Genomic DNA, 26,371 nt, shown 5'->3' with positions numbered 1-26,371 from the left:
ATGCCTTCTTGTCTAAGCCCAATTTTCCCTAAGTGCCTTCAACATCGAACTTTCAGGCTTAATCATCATGTAATGCCCTTCTTTAGTTCCCCAACAAAGTTTCAAAGCTTCCTTTACTCGAGTACCCTTCTCATGTCATCCCCAACTTCCAACTCCATATTTCTACCAAGTTACTTTGTTAGAGTCGAACTTGCAACCTTATCTTTACCCAAGTACCTGTTTCTTATCATGCTCGACTCTTGAATTCTGCCAATGGCTTCACTCATCTCATTAGAGTTGAACTTTCACTCAGCCCTTCAAATGAGTTCTTCTTAAGCATCCCCAAACTCTTATGCCAAGTAACTCCTAGCATATATCCTATCAAAGATGGTGGCGCAGGCTTAACTTAAACAGGGTACCAAGTATGAGTCATCTAAGATCCCCAAAACTTTCCATCATCTTATTTCATTCAGACTACTTGTTTGGGCTTCAACTCACCTACCTAAACTGATTGTATGAGCTCCTTTCCATCCCAAATCTCCAAAGTCTGAAACTCCCACCATTTTTCTTTGTTCATGTACCTACCTCCAAGCATATCCCAAAGCATCAATAGAGCGCAATTTTGACGGCATAACCTCCAAGAAAGATTTCCCTTCCACCCAGAAACATTATTTAATATTTAGGACGCAAATCTACATGTAACTCCAGCTGGCATAGAGAGAGAAATGGCCCTTGCTAACATTAATGTGATGGTTAGAGTTTCAAAATCTATAGGATCCTCATGCCATTATTACATAAGACATTTGCAGGTTGCAAGAAGCACATTCTCATGCGTTTCAAGTACAACCTTGCACCCGTGGACATGATTTTGTGCTCAATCCAAGAAGAAACAAGACCCAATAGGATTGGGCATCATCAGTGACATACCATTCTGGTGTTCAAGGACATTAATGCAAATCTCAGCATTCTTTTTGGGGATAGTGAGGATCTAGAGCCTTTGGGAGAGATTATTACGAAATTACACAAAAACACTAATTGGAAACCCCATTCTAAGCATTTGTGTTTGAAAGCCTAGATTCAAGGATGAAAAACCTCAAATTTATAGATGATTAGAGGAAAAAAATCATTTGGTCGCACTCATCTAAGGACAAAACCTCTTTGGTCAAAGGACAATATCACTCAAAGGTTGTATTGGAGCTTTCATGGTAGCAGCTATCAACTAGATCAAGCTTGACCAATTTGCAAGTGTTTGTGGTTGTATGTGTCATATCCACTATTCATCAAAGCTACTAAGCGGTGTTATGCAATGTATTATAATCCCACTGAATGTAAGAAAGGTTATGCAAACTGTTTTATATTTGCAACCCGATTTGAGTCTAGTATATCAATGAATGCAAAATAGTTGTATTCTAGGTTTTGTAGGATGTAATTAAAATATTTAAACAAGAACTTTAATTGTCCCATATACTAAAGGTTTGTTGAGGATTTTAATTAATATCTGCTACATAAATAACACCAAGACAATATAGATGTCCTTGATGAATGACTTTTCGAGATATCACATTTGCACATCATCAAAATACCAAACCAAAATTGAGTTTCCCACACATTAGGGCACTTTTTGCTATGTTGTGATGTTGTTTGCCATTAAAAACATTGAAGCCACTTACTGTTGGTGTTGGAAATAAGCCACACCCGGACCGACGATGGACTGGTCCAAAAGGGGCCAGTAGCTCAGTGGTAGAGCACTCCAACAGCGTATGGAAGGTCCCAGGTTCGAGTCCTAGCTGGTCCATGTCTCAACATGGTATCAGAGCCAGGTCCAAGCTAGGAGCCCCAAGCACACGAGAGGTGTGGCTTAAGGGGGGGTGTTGGTGTTGGAAATAAGCCACACCCAGACCGACGATGGACTGGTCTAAGAGGGGCCAGTAGCTCAACGGTAGAGCACTCCAGCAGCGTATGAAAGGTCCTAGGTTCGAGTCCTAGCTGGTCCATGTCTCAACACTTACCACTAGATATTAAATATAATCAACAATCTTATCCAAAAGATTGTTGACATTATCAACAAACCCTTAAGTCTATGAAACAACTTGATTATTCTCAAGAACTTAGGATCAAATGCACCTTGGAGATTACAAGATTGATCAATTTGTGGGAATTCACCTTCCATGTCATGTCTAATGAGTTGCTTGGCTTTATCATTTCTAAGCAAGGGATCAAAATTGACCCACTTGAGTTCAAGGACATCTTTTATATCCCCTCCTAGGACCCAAAACAACATCAAACCTTTTCTAGAAAGAATAGGCCTATTAAACAATTTGTGCTAAACTTTGCCTCAACTATGGGCCCAAAATTAACTTGTTTACAATGGATATTCCTTTTAATTGGTAGAATGAATGTCAAGAAGCTTTTGAGCTTGTCAAAACTTCTTCCCTCTTAAGCAGTTTTTGTCTTTATGACATTACCACACAACTATTAGTTGGAAGCATTCTTTCGTTAAGAGGAAAATAAGAAACACGACAATGTCAATAACTATATTAGTTCAGTCTTGATCAATTACGAACCAAATTAGGCAATGAATAGGCTATACCATTACATGCTCATGCAAATTACCACATCATAATCAAATTGGATCCTTTTAGGTATCTCTTCACTAATCATGTCCTCTCTAATTCTAAAGCCGTGAGGATTTTGCTCATATAGGAGTTTGATCTCAATTTCTTCAGCCAATAGCCAGGCTGCAATTATATGCCAAGTCACAATTGATTTTCATTTTGACAACTTGCCTCACTAGAATACTTCCTAATTTTAACTTCATGTTTCCAAGTTTTTTTCTCTTTCAAAAAAGCTTTCCATTTTTTATTTAAGTTTGAAAATATTCAATAATCCTTAAATATTTTCTTCCAAAAAAAACTTTCTATTTTGGTTTCCAAGTTCGAAATCCTTATGGATTTTGATAACATCACTAGCATCTTGTTGATTTTGTTTGACTTTCATGTGTAGGCGGACTTTTGGAGGCTTACCTTCTTCATCTTCAAATTTTGGCGAAGTTAAGGCATAGGGCAAACTTTTAGCACATCCCCTAGGGCGGACTTTAGACCAGGCTCCCACCACTTGACATGCTTGGGCAGACTTTAAGCTATACTCACAAGGCGGACTTTGATTGCACCCCTTGGGCGGACTTTGTTGACTTCTCCACCAAGGTGGAGTTTTGGACTATCTCCCCATGGCGAACTTTGGAGAGCTTTCTTGGTGACCCTCTATCCTAGGGCGGAGTTTGAGGGGTCCTCCATCATGGCGGACTTTGGAGAGTTCCAAGCATGGCGGACTTTGGTGGCATCTCCCCATGTGAAGACCTTGGGCGGATTTTGAACACATCTCCAACATGGGCGGACTTCTAGAGGTGGCTTTTCCTTCATGACTTAGCATCTTGGGCGAAGTTTGGACTAGCTATCTCACATGGCCTAGGGCGGAGTTTAGAACACATCTCCCTAGGGCGGACTTTAGAACACATCCCCTTGATGGCATCACACACATGGCGGAGTTTGAATGCATGTCTAGGATGGCGGACTTTGGAAGGGTTCTCTAGTTTGGGCGGACTTTAGACAAGGCTCCTACATGGCCTAGGCGGACTTTGAAGACCACTCTTGAGGCTTCTCCAAGACAATGGCGGACTTTGGAGTGTTGGCCATCATGGTCTCTTCAACACATGGCGGACTTTAGGAGGGTCTTCTCTTCATGGCCTCCCGCATCATGACATCATTTGAACCTGCAAAAACCCTTGTTAGCCAGACTTAGAAGAATTCTTAGAAAAATTTCAAAATTTCACAGCTTAATCAAATTTAACCGGATTAACTTGAAATTTGAAATCCATGCCTAGGTGGATCATCTAAAGCAGTATGATCCCTAAAATCTAGGGATTTAGCTTTTTAGGTCAAAACTTGGGATTTTTGGATCCCGATCGAGGCAGGTCAGTGGCAACAGTGTAAACCCTAGGTTCGCATCCTAAAAAAGCAAAAAAGCCTAAAATCTAGGGATTTAGCTTTTTAGGTCAAAACTTGGAATTTTTGAGCCCTGGTCGAAGCAAGTCAGTGGCAACAATGTAAACCCTAGGTTCGCATCCCGAAAAAGCAAAAAGCAGGGATCCCTAAAATCTAGGAAAAACTTTCTAAAAATAGCCACACCGGGGATCAGGCTGAAAATGCCAAAAACCAAACTTCCTAAAAAATAGGAAAAAGCAAAAAAGCAAACTTTCTAAAAATAGAAAGTTGTCCAAATTCGTCCAAATCAATTGCGATCTTCGTCCTTTGGCCTTTCTAAGCACTCTGGTGGTGTTCGTATTTCGGAATCACATAATTGCAAAAACTAACTTTCAATCGTCAGGGCCTGAAATGCTCAAAACTGGACAAGGCTTGGTGAAACTGCAGCGGAAGGTCATAGGACACTAACAAAACCCTAGAAAGCAGGGAAAGAAAGGGTCCCCATTTGCAATGGGGCGATGTGGGAAAAAGGTCACAACAAGAAGCAAGCACCCTAATAAACTATTAATTAGACGCAAAAGAGATCATAACCCTAAACAAATGAATATTAACAAATCAGTTCCAGGAAGCCACACCTTGAAGGGACTATTAGAATATTTAATTGTTATTTTTAGTTGTGTGTGTTTATTAATGGTCATTTAGTTATAATTTTAGAGTTAGTTATATTTTTAGAGAGTTCTTTAGTTGGTTGTTATACTTTTAAAAGCTTCATGATAGAACTCTAAGTAACTAGGAGTTTCTATTTTTAGAGTTTGTTTTAGGGTCAGTTTGACTTCTGTGAACGGTTAGTCCCAATTTGGACAACCACCTTGTAATTGCCTATAAAAACCTATTATTCTTTCAATAAAGTACGTTGATTTTCATTTCATGGTATTAGGGTGGGTGACGAGCCTTCAAAAAAATTTCATACCCTAGCTACCTGGAATTTATTTCCAGAAATTTTTTCGTTTTTCTGTGGAGCAGAAATTTTCGGAGTGTTTTTTTGTCTACAATCTAGAGGGTTCGAATCATCAGTTTCTCTACAAGTTCGAGGGCTTGGCAAAAAGCAATTTCTCTATCCATGTTTTTTCTTGGTTCATTTCTACAAATCGCAGGAGGGGCTAGCGTCTATGTTTTTTTCCCGCGATAATGACTAATTTTCTGGGCGCCGCGATTCTGGGCGTATTTTTTATAGTGATTTTTTTCCGCATCATATGCAACCCACGACAACTTTTGTTGTTTTTTTTGGTCGGGTTTTTCTGCACACAACAAATTTACTCCACACGATTTTTTACTAGGTAGCGGCAACGCAAGTTTCCTCTACATTCCATGTGTTTTTTCAATTGAGAAGCAGATATTTTTGCATTTTTCCACGATTTTGCACAAAAAAATCGAGGGTTTCTTCACAAGTTCTTTGTTGTTTTCTGCGCTGGAATATTTCTATTTCTGGGTCATTTTTGTTATCCGACCTAGGGTTTTTGCTAAGCTAGGGTTTTCAACAGAATTTTTTGGGTTTTCAGAAATCCGCACATTGGGTTCCATGCCAGGTTTTTGCACCTATTTTTTAGCATCTCGAGATTTGTGCCAGCCATTTGATGAAGGTTTTTTGACTGATTTTTGACAAAAATTTTGGGAAGTTGGAGTTTGACCTCATTTTTTGTGCATAAGAAAGCGGGAGGGATGGCGTTGTTGACCAGCATCATGTTGGAAGGTAATCAACGCTTCAACGGCAAGAACTACAATACCTGGAAGCAGCGAATGCTTTCGATTTTTTAGTACCGGTGTCTTGACTAGATTGTTCCAGGTAAAGAAACTCATCTTGCAACGGAGGGTGACAACCAGACCAAGTTTGATGAGCGTAACCAAGAAGCAGTTATGTTGCTGAAGTTATCAGTCACTGATGATATGATTCTAGGGCAAAATAGAAAAAAGGTCACAATAGGGGACATTACAATTGGTATCAGAGTACCGTTCCTGCCAACCTGAGGGATAGAGGATAGTTGATGCAACCTAGTAAAAGGGGTCAAAGAGCCTTGGAAAGAGAAAAGAGGAAACTTGCATCCACCTATAACACAATGAGCAAACAAATGGTCAACAAAATGAGGACCTTCATGGAGCAAACCACTCAAGCTCGCATTGAGAAAAATGAGTGAACAACCCAACTTCTCCGAGCCATCCAAAATATGAATAACAATAATTCCCGACCCAACCAGACTAATGGGATGGATACCAACTCCAACCAATTTAAAAATAACAACATCCCAACAAGGGCATCAACCCCTAGGCCAACAAGACCTCCTTTCCTACCTAGGGAATAACACAGTAGAGAAAGAAGCCAATAATCCAACCATTGATAATATTGATGAAATCATGGTAGCATACTCAAGATTAGATTTTGAAGTTGGGAGGAATGTCTCCTTTAGGAATTATTGTGGTGCTAAAACACGAAGTGCCCCTAATAAGGGAAGAGGGCAACCCAACAAAGATTTAAAAGAAAGTATAAATGGCCCTTCCCAGCTTTGATGGATCCAAGAAATTTACGGCACATTCATGAGTCCAAAAGATGGATAGCTATCTTTCACTTAGCCCCATGACGGAAGAAAATGCCATTAAATTCGCCATACTCCACCTAACAAGGATAGCCCATGATTGGTGGCATCATGGCCTTAAATACACAAGGCCATCAACACATAACAACTTTGATGAATTCACTCAAAAACTTATCACAAGATTTGATCAAAAACACCCTAAATGGTACTTTAAAGAATTAACACAACGGATATAACATGGAACCGTAGAAGAATATGCCATCAAATTCTAAAAACTATCAGTCATGGTACCAGAAGTGTCTCAAGGAAGACTCGCATAACTATTTATCGAGGGATTAAAAGAACTATTAGAGGCTTGGTAAGCGCCCTCAATCCTACATCACTTGAGGATGCAATCTATAAGGCGCTAAAATTAGACATCACACCTACAAAGGACAAATACCATACAAAGAATCAACCTTCTAACATTGATATAAAACCTTATCCCCCTCTATCTTACAATGAAAGAAAGGACAACGTTAACAAAGGATTGTGTTTCCAATGCAAGGGAAAATGGGAACATGGGCACAATAATAATCAAGAAAAACTTAAAAGATGACAAGAAGACCCAAAAGAGAAAAGTTTGTGCTTCAAATGCAAGGAAGAATGGAGGCCAAGACACATGTGCGAAACGAAGCCAAATATGTAATAATATAGAAGCAATGTTCGACAAAGAAGTAAAAGGAAATCCAAGCAAGAAAACAAGGTACAATGAAGGAGATCTTAAGAGCATCCAATCGAAAGAAGGGACAATAAACAAATGGAATTTTTTGGAGGAACAAATCTAGGGGTTAGACTCCTTCCCGGTTCATGGGAGCCAAAAGGTGGGGTTAAGCCCTCTTTCTAGCTTTAAGTGGCTTATGAGCAACAAGGTGGGGTTAGGCCCCCTTCTTAGCTCATGTGAGCAGAAAGGTGGGATTAGGCCTCTTTCTGGCTCTAAGTGGTTTATGAGCAGCAAGGTGGGCTTATGTCCCCTTCCCGGCTCATGGGAGCAAAAAGACGGGGTCAGGCTCTTTTTGGCTCTAAGTGGTTTATAAACAGCAAGATGGGGTTAGGCCCTTTTCTGGGCGCATGGGAGTAGTAAGGTGGGGGTTAGGCCCACTTCCTAGCCCCTTACAAACCTTTCGATGCACTTGCCTTTTGCAAATCCAAATACTTCTTTCTTTCTTCTTTGATCCTACCAACCTGCAGGGTAAAAATAAATCAAGGGATGCATTCTAGTCAATGAGAAGGAATCTAACAATACATGTATTTGCATGTACACTCAGTGTCAGTATATATTCATGTGTATACTTCGTGTTTTTATGTGTATGCTCTATGTTTGGTTCATACCTGATGTGTTTCCAGTATATCTACCCAAATGATTGCTAAAAAAATATTTCTATCATAATGAGATTTCTATTTTTGGTTGATCTAGAATATGTGAATAACTAAGAGTTTTTTTAAGGTCATAGATGTGTGTCATGTTTCTAATCCCCATCTTAATATGTGGAAGACTCCTCTTAATTTTCAAACCTCGCCAATTTCCAACTCTACTTAGTTCAGATTTGCAACTTAGGGTAATACCAAGGTTATTGAAGCTAATTATATCAAATGGAGGATCTAAGGATTACAAATCCCCAATAGATGATTTGAAACCCTCGCATTTGCAAACATGTGGTAAAAAAACCATCATTGCTTGAGGACAAGCAAATTTGGGAAGGGCAGATTGTCACAACCCCAAGCAAGAATTGAAGATGGTGGCACCAAAAAATCATCCTAGGCATAAGACTTCACAGTTTTCTTCCAAGAGAAGACACTGACAGCAAATTACATCCACCATAGAGCAACCAATCCACGTACAGAATAGCAGAGTGTCGATTGGACTAAAGAGGCGTGTATGCACATTAAAGAATGCTGTTATTAATTAATGACTGATTGTAAATAATCTGTGCTAAGAAGTAGTGACCCTAATAAACTATTAATTAGAAGCAAAAGAGATCATAACCCCAAACAAATGACTATTAACAAATCAGTTCCGGGCAGCCACATCTTGAAGGGACAGCAATCAATAGGGAAAAGACACGTCCTTATGAAGCAAGAAGTCAAGGGCAAGGAAGGATGACTCCATGCCTCCTCTTAGAAGCTATAGAAGATCTGCAATGAGGAAGAAGGGCATGGAATCAGACAAAAAGGAAATCAGTCAATTAAGGAAGAGATATCCAATTTCAGAATTAATAAGAGAAGTCAGCAGACTTTAAATAATTATTTAGTGCTTCAGTCTAAATCAAGATTTAAAGTTGGCAATTCTGCATTCCTAAATATATTTCATTCCTTATCTGATGAATTTGTGATTCTAGGGCAAAATAGAAAAAAGATCCCAATAGGGTGTTGAGACATGGACCAGCTAGGACTCGAACCTAGGACCTTCCATACGCTGCTGGAGTGCTCTACCACTGAGCTACTGGCCCCTCTTGGACCAGTCCATCGTCGGCCCGGGTGTGGGTTATTTCCAACACCAACACCCCCCCTTAAGCCACACCTCTCGTGTGCTTGGGGCTCCTAGCCTGGACCTGGCTCTGATACCATGTTGAGACATGGACCAGCTAGGACTCGAACCTAGGACCTTCCATACGCTGCTGGAGTGCTCTACCACTGAGCTACTGGCCCCTCTTGGACCAGTCCATCGTCGGCCCGGGTGTGGGTTATTTCCAACACCAACATAGGGGACATTATAAGGAAATTCAACCGTGCTCATTTTATGCATCTTGTTACTACTCCTTGTCCCTTTTCCACTTGTGGTTTCTATCTTACTGGAAAATTTTCTCCAATCTTGCATAGCGGCCATTACCATATTATCATTTGTTAGCGATTTCATAACTTTTATTGTAATACAAAACAAAACAAACATGCAATAAAACAACTCTTCAAATTAGAAGGCAAATGTAAAGTAAAACAACTCTTCAAATTAGAAGGGGTAGCTCAGGGGAGAACCCTATAAACAAAAAAATATCTTGAAACTCAATTTTGAATAGTATGTGGCCATTACCATATTTGTATAGTGGCCATTACCATATTTGTATAGTGACCATTACCATATTATCATTTGCTAGCGATTTAATTCATAACTTTTATTGTAATACAAAACAAAACAAACATGTAGTAAAACAACTCTTCAAATTAGAAGGCAAATGTGCAGTAAAACAACTCTTCAAATTAGAAGGGGTAGCTCAGGTGAGAACCCTATAAACAAAAAAATAACTTGAAACTCAATTTTGAATAGTATGTACTTGCTATTTTCAATTTGTACATATTTTCTAGAGTGTTTCACGCATGGCAAACAAAACTAAAAGGTGTGTCTTTAGGCATACAATACAACAAACTTACAATAAAACATGTCGTTTTGTTCTTGGGCTAGGAGAAAAGGCTGTTATGCACTGCCACTAAATGGTGAGAGGTTTTATATAACTAGCTGACGCTCACTCTTTCTAGTTAAAAGCATACACTGAATAAGTAAAACATAAGGATTGAATAGATTTTAAAACAAGGACACACAATTTGTTCAATCGAATTAAGGAATTACAGACAAAGCCACAATCTCCAACTTTGAGTAAAATTGCAATACAAAGCTTGCAAGCTCACTAAAAGCGATTTAATTTACCTCATACACATGATATTAAAAGCTAAACATAGTAGTTGCATTCAAGGTTACAAACTAACAACAACCAACCTAATAGCTACTGCAATACAAAGTTTTCAAATGTCAAGCGAAATTTAACTCATAAAAACACGACAACACAAAATATTAAAACAGCAATTTAAAGCAAGATAGGAATTACTAAATTCTATTGAACAAAGGATATTGCATCCTTAGAATTAGTGCCCGAAGCACTTATTCATAACGTTTACAATGGGCTTGGCAAAAATGAACAAAAAACTAACCATAAGTTCTATGCTAATAAAAGATTGTTTGCATGCAAAGACAGATTTATTACAAAATTCTACTCTCAAATACTATATAATTCAAGAAATCTTCAGTTAGACTCCTCATAAAAATAACTAACAACAAACGAAGACCTTCTAGAAGGTAGTCTAAAAATGGTTGATCTATAAATAGATGTAAAAATAGACTTCTTAGAATCTGTTTATGCTCATCTCTTCAAAAACGGTGGGCTATAAATAGTGTGGTTTGAAAATAATTTTTCCCAAGAATTGGCACTACAAGCGATTGCAATGAAGTTTAACTTCTCTGTTCATGTCAAATCTTTTGAGGAAGTTATGAACCTTAGCACCAAACAATCTGAGTTCACCTCTATTCTATTGATTCCAAATCAAAACTTAATTAAAAAGTAAAAAACTGCAATTTTGGAGGATATAAAAATATGCTGAGGTCTTGTTTTTGGTCAACACAAGTCTTGTTTGAAAACATGACAAACCCTGGCAACCGAGAAGAGATTGACAAAACAATGAATTTATCATAAATTTGAACGAGGATTTGACTGCAAATAAGACACGGGTAATGCAAATCTTAATTTCTGAAAGTTGAAAGCCTTGTTGAAAATGATTGGAACTGATGTAGGTTGTCAACGATCAATGAAGTACCCAGAAATTGGGAAATAGGATTAAAACCAATCACAATCTCCTTCACCTTGACAAAGATCATCACTGCTGATATGACAAAAACTGTTGCTGATCTGTTCTGCCAAATGGTGAAGAATGAACAAAGATAAAAGGATGAATGCCAGCTGAAATCATAACAAAACATTATTTCCTGTCCTTACTTTTGCTATTTAATATTGCCCTTTTTTTGCAGGGGAGAATTTCTATATTTAGCAAATTAAACTGAGTTTGAAAAGTAATATTCCTTATTGGAAGAACTTGCAGCATTCTTACAAATCTGCCTCCTATTACTGCCACATGCCATAATAAGTAATTGTACATCTTTTTTCTACTCCTCTCAAGTATGACACTCTTTAACATGTATTTGTAAATTTCAAACTTTGAAAGTCAGTCTCTATGCAACATGGTGTGCACCTCCTAATATAGCTGCAAATTTTTTATTCCAAATGCTTGCAGAAAACACTCTGATGACCCATGCTTCCTCTGTCAGATGTACAATTTTGAAACTTTTTTTTTGGCTTGCCTTCATACAAGCATCCCTGCAGCTGCCTCACAATTTTGTTTTGAGATTCATTTCCAGACTCTAAGGCATATGCCTCTGTGAGCCTCTGCAACTTTTTGAAATACTAAAAATCTGCACTCCATAGAGCACTTCTCCAAACAGTTATAATCATATCTTACACAGTGATTTATAAGCTCTAAAGTTTATCTAATTTGCTGGAAATTAAAGAACTACGATGCTTTTCTATTTTCCAAATAACAAAATTACAATATAATTTGGGCTTGAAAACAAGTGTTCTTAAGTTGTGGAATTTAAAACAATATTGTTGTTGCTGAAATTGAAATGAAACAGTAAAGAATAAGCCACAACAAAAGTAGCACAAGAACTTTATCCTAGAAACTGTGGTATGGGGAAAGCCAGATGGAAGCAGCCGTAGCTCAAGTTCCCCTTCTTGTCTTGGCCACAACATTTACAACAAGCTCAAATAAAACCTGCTGCAGAAAACCTCATACTGCTATAATCATTAACACTACTCTTAACGTTTCATTTCTTCCTCCTACAAAAAACTGAATCCGTTACTTCTTCACTCTCATACTCCTTGTCTAACAATTGGGTTTGTGTCTCTTATTTATATAACCTTTGAGTATGTACTTTCATGCAATAAAGGACTCCCAATTGATGCAGCATGGTAAGAGACACTGTACTCTGCCATTACTCGACATGTTCAGTTCAATGTGATGAAGCCACCACACATAAGTGAAACTGCCATCACACATGCGCACCCACCAGATGTTGTCGTGAAACATCCACAATCGCCAGGACACAAAAGCAACTTTCACTATCAATAACACAATTGCCACTAAATGAATCTGGTGGTTTTTATACTGTGCAGAAACCACTCTATTTACATATTTGATTCTGATGAATTCTTGAGGTTGAGTTGATGAAGTAGATTGATAATAATTCTTGCAGATCATACCTTCCCTTTTCAGAAGTTTTTTCACCCCACAGAAGCTTAGTGGTTTAAGAGACGTGGGTAGAATTCTGCCATGTTCTCCTTGAGACACCATCATGCTTGCCTCAGCATCCTCTTGATGTTGAACAGTGAAAACATGATTCTCCAATAACCAACCATGTAAAACATAACTTTCTAAAAGTTTTTCCAAACCTTTATAGAGGTTTGTTTGCCTAAAGCAATCTGTAACCTTACCTTTATTTTTTGCATCTTAAAGCAATCTTCGGCCTTCACTTGCCTTTATTTTTATTGTTCTATGCCTTAATCTTCTTATGCAAACTTCGGCATTTGCTTGCCTTTATTTGCTGCTTCTTTTTTCCTAGAATAAAGTTATGCTAAAATATACTTATGCTTTATTGTAGAGTGTTTTTGCATAGGTGTTAGTAATGAGACATGTTGTGTCCTTACAATTATTATATACAAAGAAAATTTTGAACACCACATGCCTCCAGTGAATGCTTTTTAGGTTAATATGTTAGTCTACTTGTGTTTCTCTTTATGCCAGTCTATACTTGCTGCAAAATAGGTGCCAAGATGCTGATTTATGGGACTGCAAAACCACCAGAGCCTCGTTTGGGCTGCTAGTAGTAGTGGTGCTCTACCGATGTGAAGTTTGGCCCAATGGTACATCAAGTCTAAACGGGAGGCACAAGGAGAGATGTCAGAAATGCTTAATCACGAGCAACTCCAATATTAAAGTGTCATTCCTATATGAAATAATTCTAGCAGAACCAGGTACTCTTTCAATAGAAGCAACAGCTATGACTTGTCTCCTAGGCTATATAGAGAAAATTGAGAACATGCAGGAGGACAAGTGGCCAAAGGCTGTAATGAGAGAAGAATTGAACCAAAGAAAAAGGAAATGGATGAAACAAAACAAATAATGAATGAGTAACTGAGGCATCAACCTACATGAATGCCCAATGCCCAATCAACAGATCAAAAACTACGTAAGGGGAAAAAAATTAAATATGTATTTGGGCAAAGCAACTACAAGGAAAAAATTTAAAATATGCATGTGGACAAAGCAATTCAGAAGGAAAAAGCAATAACATATGACTCAATTCAACCACACCTATGAACATTACCAACAAAAACACATAGGAGCAAAAATTAAATGGAAATAATGATTTTCATAGCTCAACTAACAACAGGTTTGCAAGAACTCTGATGTGAGATGAGCAAGTTCCAAAAAAGAGTTGGTAAGAGAGAATATGTATTTTCTACACCTCTGTTACCAATTAGAATCAAGCGAAATCAAAGTGGAATGGAACTATATCATGGAAGCTTGAAAGGGAGGTGATTGTTTACCATAATTGAAGAAGGAAATGTTAAAAAAGGGGGAAAAATTTGATCAAAATTCACAGCAGGAGAATGAAACTTCAAAAGCAGAAAAACAAAGATTCCAGCTAGGGCCTTACTGCTGCTCACTGTTTTCCACCAGCATCTCAATTCTTTGGTTTTTCTGTCTCCATGGGTTCCTAGACTGTTTTACTCTGACATACATTATTAAAATCTCTATCTACCTATCTATCTAGTTCTTAGCATGCTGTTGTCTGTTATTCATCACAGTGTTTTCCTGAAATATATGTGCTTCTTTCAATTCTTAAATGATTTTCGAGCATTTCAAGCAGTAATCTGTTTAATTTAATATAGCTTGGCTAGATATATTTCATCTTGCATAGAGATTGTAAAATCCTAGTTGGGCTCAAAAATAACCTTTGATCTTCGCATAAACACACTGAAAAGGGGCAAAAGATTACAATAACCTTAACCAATGTGCTAATTATGTTAAATATAACAATCCAAGGGCACAAACAAGAAATAATAATAGCATACATATTACAGCAGGTTTCATGCCATAGCTTGAAAGTTGAAACATACCATAGAATATGTCAGTTGAGATCCCTTAATCTCTTGACCAATGTATCCAAAGATTTCTTCTTAGCATTATGCCTTGAGTTTCTACCCCCCAAGCTTCCAAAGAGCCTTTCAGGTGCATCTCTGAATTTCTCAGAAATCATTGCAACCTTCCTGTAATCCAAAGCACTGTAATGTTTCTCCCTTATAACAGGGTTCATGAAGCTCTCCGGTTGATTGCTTAATAAAAGATTAACCAGCTGACGTGCTTCTGCCAAGCAGTGCTTCAAACTTATAGCACCCTGCAGCTCACTCAAGCCAGTACTGTGGAATCTCTCATCAGCAAAGGCCTCCAGCACTTTCAAATCACTGTCAATACCAAGCATTGCATTCATGTTGAATCGCTTGACATTGTCCTGCAGTAATGTAGCCACAATGCGGTCTGATATGTGCTTCAAAACACCACTGCCTACCTTATTCAAGGCATCTAAAGGTAAAATTTGCTGTGCTGTAGACACTAGTGTCTCCAAGTAAATTATAACCTCATTCAAATACTCATTGCCATTTTGTGGAACTTCGTCAGGGACCCAGTTGATGTTGTCTGTCAGCAACATGAACTCATCCACCTTAGACTTGACAAGCCTCAGCATTGCCTCATGTGCAGCATCTTGTGAGTTCTTCAAGACAGATCGAGCAGCCAATGCAGCTTGAGACCTTTCTGCCAAACGAATGGGAATGCCACAAAGATGGGCAGCATGCTGCGTAAAAAAATCACAAGCTCGCTCCAAAACTGTCATATTGGCAGCAATTTGCATGGCATGAGATACCCCCAGTGTGGAAATATTTATTAACTTGAGGAGAGCTTCATTCAAAACATTGATCAAAAGCTTGTCCAGATACTTCTTCACAATGTCATAGAAGTCCATGTGACCACCATAAGACAGATAACTGACAGAATCCTCTATGAATGATCTCACGATGCGACAGCAATCAGGTACAGTTGCAGAAAATGGTGCAATATAGGGGAATGCAGGCATGATATCTGATGTCTGCAGACGAAATGCCAACACATTCATATTGTACTCGTATTCCTTTTTCATCACCATCTGCTCATATTTGTCATTCGCCAGAACATCATTTATCTGTTTTCTACATTCATTAAGAAGAAGCTCGTGATATTTGTCTCTGTTCTTGTCCAAAGCATCTAGCAGGGGATCCACCTGGTAGCCATATCTTCTTAAAGTTGCACCAAGTAGAGTAACATAATCCTTGATCAAGAGAAGATGGCTCGCAGTTTGCATCCGTGAGAACTGATCCTCCAAAATGGAACTCATCTTTGCAATAGCCATGTCCCAAATCATTTCTACCTGCATAGTGGAGATCAATCCTCCTGCTGTCCTCAGAATACGATCCTCAACTACAAAAAACCCAGCAATCTGTGCAAAGAAAACTTGATGGGATTCAAGGAAGGGCTGCATAGAAGAGATTTGCAAATCTGAATTCAGCTGAAGCTGCCGATTCTTAAAATAGTAATCCTGGAACTGTTCTTGGAGACCAAGGCAAGTGTGTATATGATATGCCCTGTAAACTGGAGTAAGATCAATTTTCAAGAGAGAATCATCCTCTTCCATATCCTCTGTATCTAAAGCATATACACAGTCCCTAACACCTGATCTGCTCTGCTCCTCTGCTTGCCTTTGCCTGCCTCGAAGCTCCTCTTCTCTCTGCCGAGCAGACGAGGCTTGCCCAATTGCTAACTGGCCAATTTCCTTAGCAGTAACCCTAATCTGCACAAGCCAATCGTTGAATTCCTTGCTCACCTTTTTCTCAATGTGCGATTTGATAGCAGGGATCTTCTTCTCCAGCATCTGGCGAAGAGCCCTAACTGGAATCCTTTGCAAGAAATCTCGCTCAATCAAGTCTAAACTCTTCAGAGCAGGATAATAGCTATCATTCATCACATGTTGATTACATTTCACACACAATTCCATGGCTTGTTGACATATTTTCGATAATTGCATTGCCTCGGTTAAGTTCTTCTTTACTGCATAGGATTCCAGAAGCTCTTCGAGTTTGACCAGGAGGGCGCTACCCACCTCTTGGAGCTTGTAATTTTCTTCAGCCAGACCATTTTTCAATTCATCTGCATCTACCAAAACCCCACGAAGCTCATCCACAGCATGGATGAATTCTTCATAATGCACCTTGCACAAATCTTCTATTTCAATCTCCTTTCTCTTCCCAAACTGTTTGAGTTGATGCAAAAGCGCTTCTGGCTTACCCACCTCAAATGCTTGTCTAATGATAGGACCCAAATCCTCCCCATTGCTGATTGCAGAAGCCAATGCTAATTCCTCCCCTCTATCCCCATTTTCTACGACACCTCTCCTCTTCGTTTTAGACTGCATTTTGATATATATAATCTCAACCCTCCCTACAAAAGTCAAATTAAATGTTGCCTCAGATATTCATCCTGTTTTTCCTGATTTCCCCATATGCAAACACCTCTTAAAAATCCCAAAACCATAACTAGATAAAATATACAAGAAAAAGAATATATGGCAGAATGTTCGGCTCTTAATCGTTATGAATGTTCTACAGAATGAAACATATAAACTTTTAAAATGGGCCAAAATAAATTTCCTTGTTTCGTACCTGGATCTCAATTTGGGCTGACTCCGGCTGTTTCCTCCTTCCCTTCAAGCGATTCCAGCTAAAACATTACATTAAATTGTCCGCTGTAACAAACCCACAATACCTTCTGACACACTAGTGGGCCATGCCAACAACAAAGCACCAATCTGGCTATTGAGTGTAATAGCAAACACGTGCAGGTCTCAATATCCTAATAGTAGATTTACCTGGATTTTGGATACATCTGGGAGGTAAATATTCCACGCTAAATTTTTGGGCCCATGATGGGTATTGTTGTTTTCTTGGTGTAATTGCAGTTCAATTTATTTAGTTGTAGGGTCGTTTGCGAGGACGGCGTAAAGGTATTTTATAATCCACAGTTTAATTATTTTGCTGTCTGTTAAAATTACGGTCTCTGCATTTTGAAGAGAACACGCTCGTACTTATGTTAGGATGTTCGATGATTTTCATATTTCTTGTTTAATTGATCGAAGTAAAATGTGATTACAAAGGAAAAAATAAATAGCAGTCTAAAGGAACGAGACTGTACAGAAAGGAAACAATAAGATTAGACTGTCAAATCATATATAACAGCTGGACCAACCAGCACATTCATTGAAACTTTCATTTAGTATTTTGCTATGTTATATTATTATTTGTAGTATATTTTATTCTTTCTATACTATTGATTATTTTGAATTGGATTGTCTTTTATTATGTTCTTTTTATTGGATTGTGCTACACTCTTTTTTTTACCAAAACATTAAATTGTTTATATTTCGAAGTTAATAGTTTTAGATATAATTATTTATTGTTGATATATATAAGAGTGACCAACCAGCACATTTATTTATTAAATATTTTATTTAGTATTTTGTTATATTATATTATTATTTGTAATATATTTATTCTTTTTACACTATCGATTATTTTGAATTGGATTATCTTTAATTATGTTCTTTTTTATTTAATTGTGCTACAATCTTATTTTTTTGTTTCAAAATATTAAATTGTTTATATTTTAAGTTTGATAGTTTTAAAATTTGAAATTTGTTCAGCGTATATTTAAAGGATTATTTTTAGATTATCCTGTCAAAATGTAAATTATAGATTAATAGTAGGACAATGCATTTGTCTCTAATACTTTCTCAATTTAATGTATCGATGATTATGTCTACCTTAATGTCCAATACCACTATTACACTTTGTTATATCAATGTTTAACTTAGTGTCAATGTGTAACTAGGGTGTAAGAAAGTTTAAAAGTTCAATCCTTGAGTAATAAGTTTCAATATTTTTTCTTAGCACCAATTTCACTTACTTCAAATTGTACATGAAGCAAACGGGTTCTACAAGTATCAAAGGTCCAATTTTGTACTTAGACAAGATCACAAGCATGATCATGTCCTAGAATCTTAGATTATCATATCTTTATTATCCTAACTCTCTAATCCATAATCTAGTTTCAACTCTCACTTGCAAGCATTTACATCAATCTGTGCCCATCGTTTTGCAAATACTTCAATCCTTAATCCATCTCATTCTATTTTTAACAAATTTATAGATAATCTCAATTAATTTGTTTCATTCAATTTATTATACTCAACTCCTTAATTTATTTAGGGGTTCAATATATTTAATTAATTATGTCCATTCATTAGCCCTAGATATATGCAGGGTTTGTCTTATCTCTACATTTAGTTGAATCACATGCTTGCATATATATCCCTTAGGGTTAGATTTCTATTTTTTATATATAATATTTTGAATTGTTCTCATCTTCACTTCAAATTTGAAATCAATAAATCTTCACAATTATATCTCTTTTAAACTTAACTTTACACTACTTATGGTTTCACATTATTTGTCCTTCTATACATCCATAGTTTTGTTTTAGTGTCATTCATCGTAGATCTTTATGAACCTTTCTTTTGATATACATACACATGTGTGGGACAAATGTTATATGCTTTGCACAATGTCATTGTAATGTTGATGTTTTTACAAGGTGTATTGTGAACTATGCCAATAGCATTGAATGTTTGTTGCTAAATGTGGTGATCTTAGTATTGATACACACTACTCTTAGAGGGTCATAGAACTTATTGTTAAGATTATTTTTACCTCATGTGAAATGAGATGTGATATTTAGGGTATAGTAAGTTTTCTTCTCAATGTATGACTTTGGATAAGTATCAACCTATATTGATCTTCGAGATCAAAAAGAGGACATGTGGATTTCCTTGAAAATTGTAATGACTATTGAATCAACATCTAGAATTGGTTACCCGCCAAGGAAAATATCACTCGAAGGTAGCAAGTTTTCACCTAAGATTTTTTAATAATTGTCTTTAGTAATTTCTCCCATTAGTCCTTGTCTATATGTACAATATTTGAGATAGTGGCTTACAAAAGCAAGTATAATGAGTATGGGGAGTTAAAAAGCTACTAAAATATTGCTAAAATTATATCAAGAGTAGGGCACATGTTCAAATTCTATGTTATTGAAAATCTAGTTGAATTTAGAAGTGTATTTAGTGTTAATATAATATGTGGAGTTAATTTTTAAGCTGGATTTTTTTCATACATATTATGTTATGTGTATGACTGTTTTGCTTTATTTTATATTTTTCAACTTCTAAATCTTGCTTGTTTCTAGTTATAATTGACAATTTATATCAATCATAAATCTAATTAATATTTTCTTAATGCTCCTCCAATAAGATTTTCTATAAATCCTAATAAGTTGTACATAAGAGTCTTCATATTATGGTTGGTTTGGTCACACACACACACACAAAGCACTACATTAGGAGAAAGATATTATAGTAATTAATTATATTCACTCATTAGCCTTGGACATTTTGTAGGGCTTGTTTTATCTCTACATTTAGTCGGGTCCCATAACTTGCATATCTATCTCTTACAGTTAGATTTATATTTCTTTATATAATATTTCAATTTTTTCTCATCTTCACTTCAAATTTGAAATCAATGAATCTTTGCTACTTTATCTCCTTTGCTTACCTTTACACCACTTATGGTTTTACCTTAGTTTGTCCTTTTATACATTAATAGTTTTTCAAGTGTCATTCATCATGGATCTTTATGAACATTTATCTTTAGATATGTGCATGCTTGTGGGAAACATGTGTTGTATGAAAGGCACAATGACATTGTAATGTTGATGTTGTTATGAGATGTATTTAAACCACGTCAATAACATTGAATGTTTGTTGCTAAATATTATGATGTTAGTATTGATAAACACTACACTTGCAAGGTCATAGAACTTATTGTTAAGGGGATTTTACCTCATGTGAAATGTGATACAATATTTAGGGTATAGCAATTTTCTTTCATCAGTATTTATTTTGTGCAACTTTGAATAAAGTGTCGGGGATGACCCCACAGTGCAATGACAGTTGCAACTCCGTGTGTATACGAAGGTCATGGGTTTGAATATCCGGACCCACATGTGGAAGGAAAGTGGCTTTTGATGTTGGCTTGTTGGCCCGATGGTTTGACATGGCTATGACAAAGTTACCCATATAGTGGCAGGAGTTTGGCAAGGGTTGTGCATTCATTGTTGTGCAAAGATGAAGGAGCATAGGAGGAGAAAATGCAGAAGGTGAGGAAAGTGTGGTGGTTAGGAGAGGTGATATGGAAGAGAGGCAAGGAGGGATGTTAGTAGGTGAATGGTCACAACGATTAGGTGGAGAAAGGGAGGTGATCAAGACATGTTGGTGCAGGTGGGAAGGTAGACGGTGAAGGTGGTAAGGAGATCAAAAAAGAAGACAAAGGAAGGAGAGGAAAGAAAGAGGTGGTGTAGGGTGATATGGGTGGAGCATCAGAGGTGGTGTGGAGGATGAAAAAGAGGTGGAGGAGGAGAGACGGAGTTGGAAGTTAGGAAGAGAAGAGAGGTGGAGGTGGAGAAGTGGATGGTAGGGAGGAGTAGAGAAGGTAGAGGTGGAGTTGGAAAGGCAGGGTGGAGAAGTGAAGGTGGAGGAAGAGAGGTGGAGTTGGATGGTGGAGGAAAGAGAGGTGGAGTTGGAAAGGTAGGGTGAAGGTGGAGATTGGAGGAAGAAGAGAAGGGTGGAGTGAATGAAAAAAGAAGTCGGGGGGGAGGAGAGGTGGAGTTTGAAGTAGAGAGAGTAGAGAGGGTTTGGGGAAGAGGTCCCCCTTGTGGCCTCTCTCCTTGTGGCTAGGAGAGGTGATATGGAAGAGAGGCAAGGAGGGATGTCAATAGGTGAATGGTCACGACTACTAGGTGGAGCAAGGGAGGTGATCAGGACATGTTGGTGTAGGTGGGAAGGTAGACGGTGAAGGTGGTAAGGAGATCAAAAAAGAAGACAAAGGAAGGAGAGGAAAGAAAAAGGTGGTGCATGGTGATATGGGTGGAGCAACGGAGGTGGTGGAGGACGAAAGAGAGGTGAAGGAGGAGAGACAAAGTTGGAATTATAGGAGGAGAAGAGAGGTGGAGGAGGAGAAGTGGATGGCAGGGAGGAGTAGAGAACGTAGAGGTGGAGTTGAAAAGCCAGGGTGGAGAAGTGAAGGTGGAGATTGGAGGAAGAAGGGAAGGGTGGAGTGAATAAAAAAAGAAGTCAGAGGGAGGAGAGGTGGAGTGCAAAGTGGAGAGACTAGAGAGGGTTTGGGGAAGAGGTTCCCCTTGTGGCCTCCCGTGGTATAGGCCAGGCTAAAAATCCCTGTGATTTAACAATCAAAAAAAAAAAAAACTTTGAATAAAGTGTCAACCTATGTTGAGCTCCTAGACCAAAAAGAGGGCATGTGGGTTACCTTGGAATTTGTAATGAATATTGAATCAACAATCAAAATTGGTCACCCACCAAGGAAAATAACAATTAGAGTTAAAAAAAAAATCATACTATTTTTTCTTTTAAGTGTTTATAGTAATTTTTCTCATTGGTCCTTGTCTATAAGTACAATGCTTGAGATTGTGGAATACAGAATCAAGTATAATGAATATGAGAAGTTGAGAAGCTACTAAAATATTGCTAAAATTCTACCAATACTAGGACATGGTAAAAATTCTATGTTGTTGAAAGTCCACTTATATTTACAAGTGCATTTATTGTTAATATAGTACGTGGACTTGAATTTTTAGTTGGATTTTTTACCTTAAATGGGTTATTATATGATGCACATTGTGATTTTATTTTATTTTTGTATAAAAGGTGATAAAACACTAATACATTGATTAGCATAAGAGTTGTTTACATAGTTTTTACAAAAAGCCAGCCCCATTATATTGCGCATATGAAAACCTGGGTGGCAAGAGAGAAAAACAGTTGTATAGAGAACCAAAAACCCATAACCCTTTTCATATTAATATCAAAAGAACATAGTTATTAAGTGGCATGACCAATACCAAAAACTAACACAACAGACGACACATGAGGACACAAATTCCAGACAAGAAATAGGTCGTGTACACAAAACCCAAAGTGATCAAGGCGAAGAACCATTAGCATCTGGTGAAGCATCATTCGCAAACAAAAAATAGGTACAACCACTCGATCTCTAAGGTTGGGCTCCCATGGGAAGGGCTTGGGCTCTATTTTTATGGAAAAGGTGGTCCCATGGCAAAAAAAAAATTTGGCTACAAGATTATTTGGAATCTTCTCCTAAAAAGTAGAAGCTCCTACTTTTTAGATTTTCATTTTTGAGCGGGTGCAAATGGGGTGGGGGTGGAATTAGCCCCTACAACTTAGGGAGAATTTATGCCACTTGTCAATTATAATTCAAAAAAAAAATTATTGTAAAAATTGCAGACTACAAAATAGACACAATTAATCTTTAAATTTAGGAGCTAAAAATTTTTAACTGAATTGCATTGTTCATGGGACCGCCAACTTCCTTCAATTTAGGGAAAGAGCACCAGTAGTCGTCATAGCTAACTTCACGCACCTACATATCCTAAACGGTACATCGGATTTTGATTTTTTTTTAGTTGTCTTCGTATGCGACTTAACTGCTTATAGCTATTGATCTGGCTTCTGGGTAGTAACGATGCACGATGTGGAATCAATTATGCGCACAAAGGTCAAAAAGTACACATTTCAAAGTGTTGCCTGATACCTAACTAAAGATGATCCAATAACAGTCAACTCAAAATCGCTAGTACTTGTTGACAAATGTCCCAATAGTGGTGCACAAATGTTCCAATATTGGTGCACAAATGGGCCAATTATGAACAAAAAATTACAAACTATTGGTACAAAACAAATTTATCAATGATGTTTTCACTATGACGGCTATTGGGGGTCAACATGACAATAAGGTGACGGTTATTGGAACTATGTTATCTATTGGTGTTCTTCCCCTGAGAACTTAAATTTTTAAGCAGAAATGCACTACAAATTTCATGAGACCACTCACTTAAAAAAATTACTAAAAAATCTCAACAACATCCGCTTTATTTTTTAGGAAGCCCTCTCCATAAGACCCCAGCCTAAGCCTTCAAACACTGAACAAAGACACTTGAACTTGGCACATCCACTCGGAGGATCGAACCAATTGGGGTGACTGAAATGCGTACATTGTATCTCAACAGGGAGTGTAAGGCGGTAAACATATCAACTGCACCATCTATAATTTTCCCAAAAATGGTCGAATGAAGATACATGAAGGAGCACATGGTACCTTTGAGGTGTCATAAATTAGTCCAAAGTGAATAGCAAACAAAAGCTCTACACATGCTGCACTAGAAGCCAAATCAAACATGTCCAGGGAAACCACCGATTAGCGATGAATCTGTGCACAAACAATATGACCAAAGGAGCCATTCCGAAATCTACAAGGTCAAAGACAAAAAGCTAAACAAATAAGTTGGCAATGGCATAAACCATTGTCTCATCTAACATCAAGTCCATACAATTAGATAAGAAAAGAGATACAACTTCAAAGTACATAGCATTTGGATGAGCAAGAAGCCAGTCTTCCCCAACAACCATTCTAATTACAATCTCCTCGTGCACAAATGGAAAAATGAAGATTTTCAGTCATAATCTACTTGGATCCTTGTGTTCCCATAAGCATTTGGGAAGTAAAACTTGTCACTGAAACTCCATAGCGACAAGCAATTTCACCGAGATAGATCAAAGAAAACTGAGAGAATATGGAAATGAGCAAATCATATTGAAAATTTAATTGGGGAGTTGATGAGTGTTGTGATTTAAAAATAAAAATTAATGAGAGAACTCAACGCTCAACTTTTTAGTACATTTGATATGAAAGGTTTGGGTCTGCAAAATATATTCTTGGGATGGAGATCAATAGAGATTAAGCTCACAAAAAGCTTTGGTTAATTTAGAGTGATTATGTTGATGCTATTTTACAAAGATTTAATATGTATGATTATATTAAGTTTGTTAGTATAGTCTATGTTATTTCATATATGTTATCACACTCTTATCTCCCACTTCCCCTTTTTATATAGCCTCTTAATGTCTTTTCTTAATGCCTTTCCATCACATCCTTTCATAATAATTCTTAATTATCTTATTCCCACAAATTTACTTTTATTCTATAACTAGTACTTGCACCAAAGGAGTTACAATGGTTACGCCAATAGTAAAATATACATTTAACAATATATTGGAAGGTATAAATCGAAGAATATAAAAAAGTAAATTTAATAGTGATAATAATATATAATTGTTGTAATAAACATAAATCAAATCATGAGATCCTCCTCATAAGCCTCTTAGGATTCTTCAATATATATTGTAAATTTTTGACAATCTAAGGACACAATTAACTTATAAAATAGATTATAGTGAATAGATTTAAGCACAGTACAATCCACCACTCATTTTTTTCAATTGCAATGAAACCACATTTATACCATTGAATTGGCATGCTCAATTTATCACTAGAAAATGATAGTAATTAGATATTTACAATGAGAATGTTGTGGAAAAATGCTAAAATACTCATACATTAAATAATTTTAAATTTGAGAGTAGAGTGAGGCTTATCCAGGTTTTTTCATAAAGTCCTATCTTTTTGCTTGTAAATCCATGTTTGACTGGATTGTTCAATTTTATGCTACATGGGTTGGTAAAAAAAATATAGCTACACAAAAATACTTTATAGATTGACAATTACAACATGAAAAACAAACCTTATTTCATAAATCAAAATTTTATTCAGTATAAGCAATGATAGGTACCTCAAAGAGTCTTGTTTTACAAATTTGTTCTTACATGATATTCATCTTTATAAATATAATTACATAGTTTTTTAAATCAGTAAATATGATTTATATTAATTAATAAGAACTCCATACAAAATTTAAAAAAAAATTGTGACAACCACCACAGATTTGACCATAAACAGACCAGATATAAAAAATTACCAGTCTCTCCATGACAACACTACCTCACCCATACATTTAAAAAACTATTCAAAACTCCATACTACCACTATTGCATATGTTATATACCAAGATATTACCACTGCGACCTAGCCACCCATACAAATATAAAAAATTTGCTTGATTATGTACTTTACATAATCAATATAAAATTCACCTCCACGGCTCAAAAAACTTCACATCGTCCAAGACAAAGGGCAAATGGTCCTTGATGAGACACAACTTGTTGATTATAATTAAATTTACACAAATTCCATCATGTTGGAATAAAGCCTTAATGTCCCATAAATGCTCCTTCATATGAATACGTACGGCATTGTCCAGTCATCCACCTCGATCTCTCAAAAATCTTCCCAAATCTCGACTTGGGAATTATTAAATGATTTGTCTATTTTGAAAGGATATCGACTATTGCATTGCCTTTCCGCATTGTGTGGGTTATTTTAAAATCATCAAACTTTAATAATTCACCCTTAGGAACCTCTATGCATTTATTTAAACATTAATCCAATGTTTCACCTTTCTTGATTGCATTAATAATAATAGGGATTCACCTTCTAAGTGTAATTTTAGAATCACCAATTTATTTGTCATTTTGATTGTTGAAATGGCCGCTTGGTACTTAGCTTAATTATTTATGTCATCCATCAATTTTTTTGGCTCTTAAAGCTACAATATTACCATTGTAGTCTCGGGCCACAAATCTAGCACCCGATAGGCCAGGATTGCCTTTTAATGTCTCATCAAAGTTAATCTTAATCCACCCTTCATTTTGCT

General features: G+C 36.9%; 1 protein-coding gene across 2 annotated transcripts in view; it reads right to left on the bottom strand.

The window, feature by feature from the left end:
* LOC131037825 (exocyst complex component SEC15A) overlaps positions 1-17,683 on the bottom strand; it is a 70,349-nt gene extending 52,666 nt beyond the window's left edge. The window contains exons 1-2 of one of the 2 annotated variants that reach the window (XM_057970047.2): positions 17,218-17,683; positions 14,587-17,044 (exon numbers count right to left, since the gene is read on the bottom strand). In XM_057970047.2, coding sequence (XP_057826030.1) covers positions 14,598-16,970 — 2,373 coding nt within the window. In that variant the 5' untranslated portion in view covers positions 16,971-17,044; positions 17,218-17,683 and the 3' untranslated portion in view covers positions 14,587-14,597. The remainder of the gene's footprint in view (positions 1-14,586; positions 17,045-17,217) is intronic. The other variant, XM_057970046.2, reaches the window with a different exon arrangement.
* Positions 17,684-26,371: the final 8,688 nt, after the last annotated feature.

The sequence above is a fragment of the Cryptomeria japonica genome, chromosome 3, assembly GCF_030272615.1.
Source record: "Cryptomeria japonica chromosome 3, Sugi_1.0, whole genome shotgun sequence".
Lineage (NCBI taxonomy): Eukaryota > Viridiplantae > Streptophyta > Pinopsida > Cupressales > Cupressaceae > Cryptomeria > Cryptomeria japonica.
This window is presented reverse-complemented; position numbering and strand designations above follow the sequence as displayed.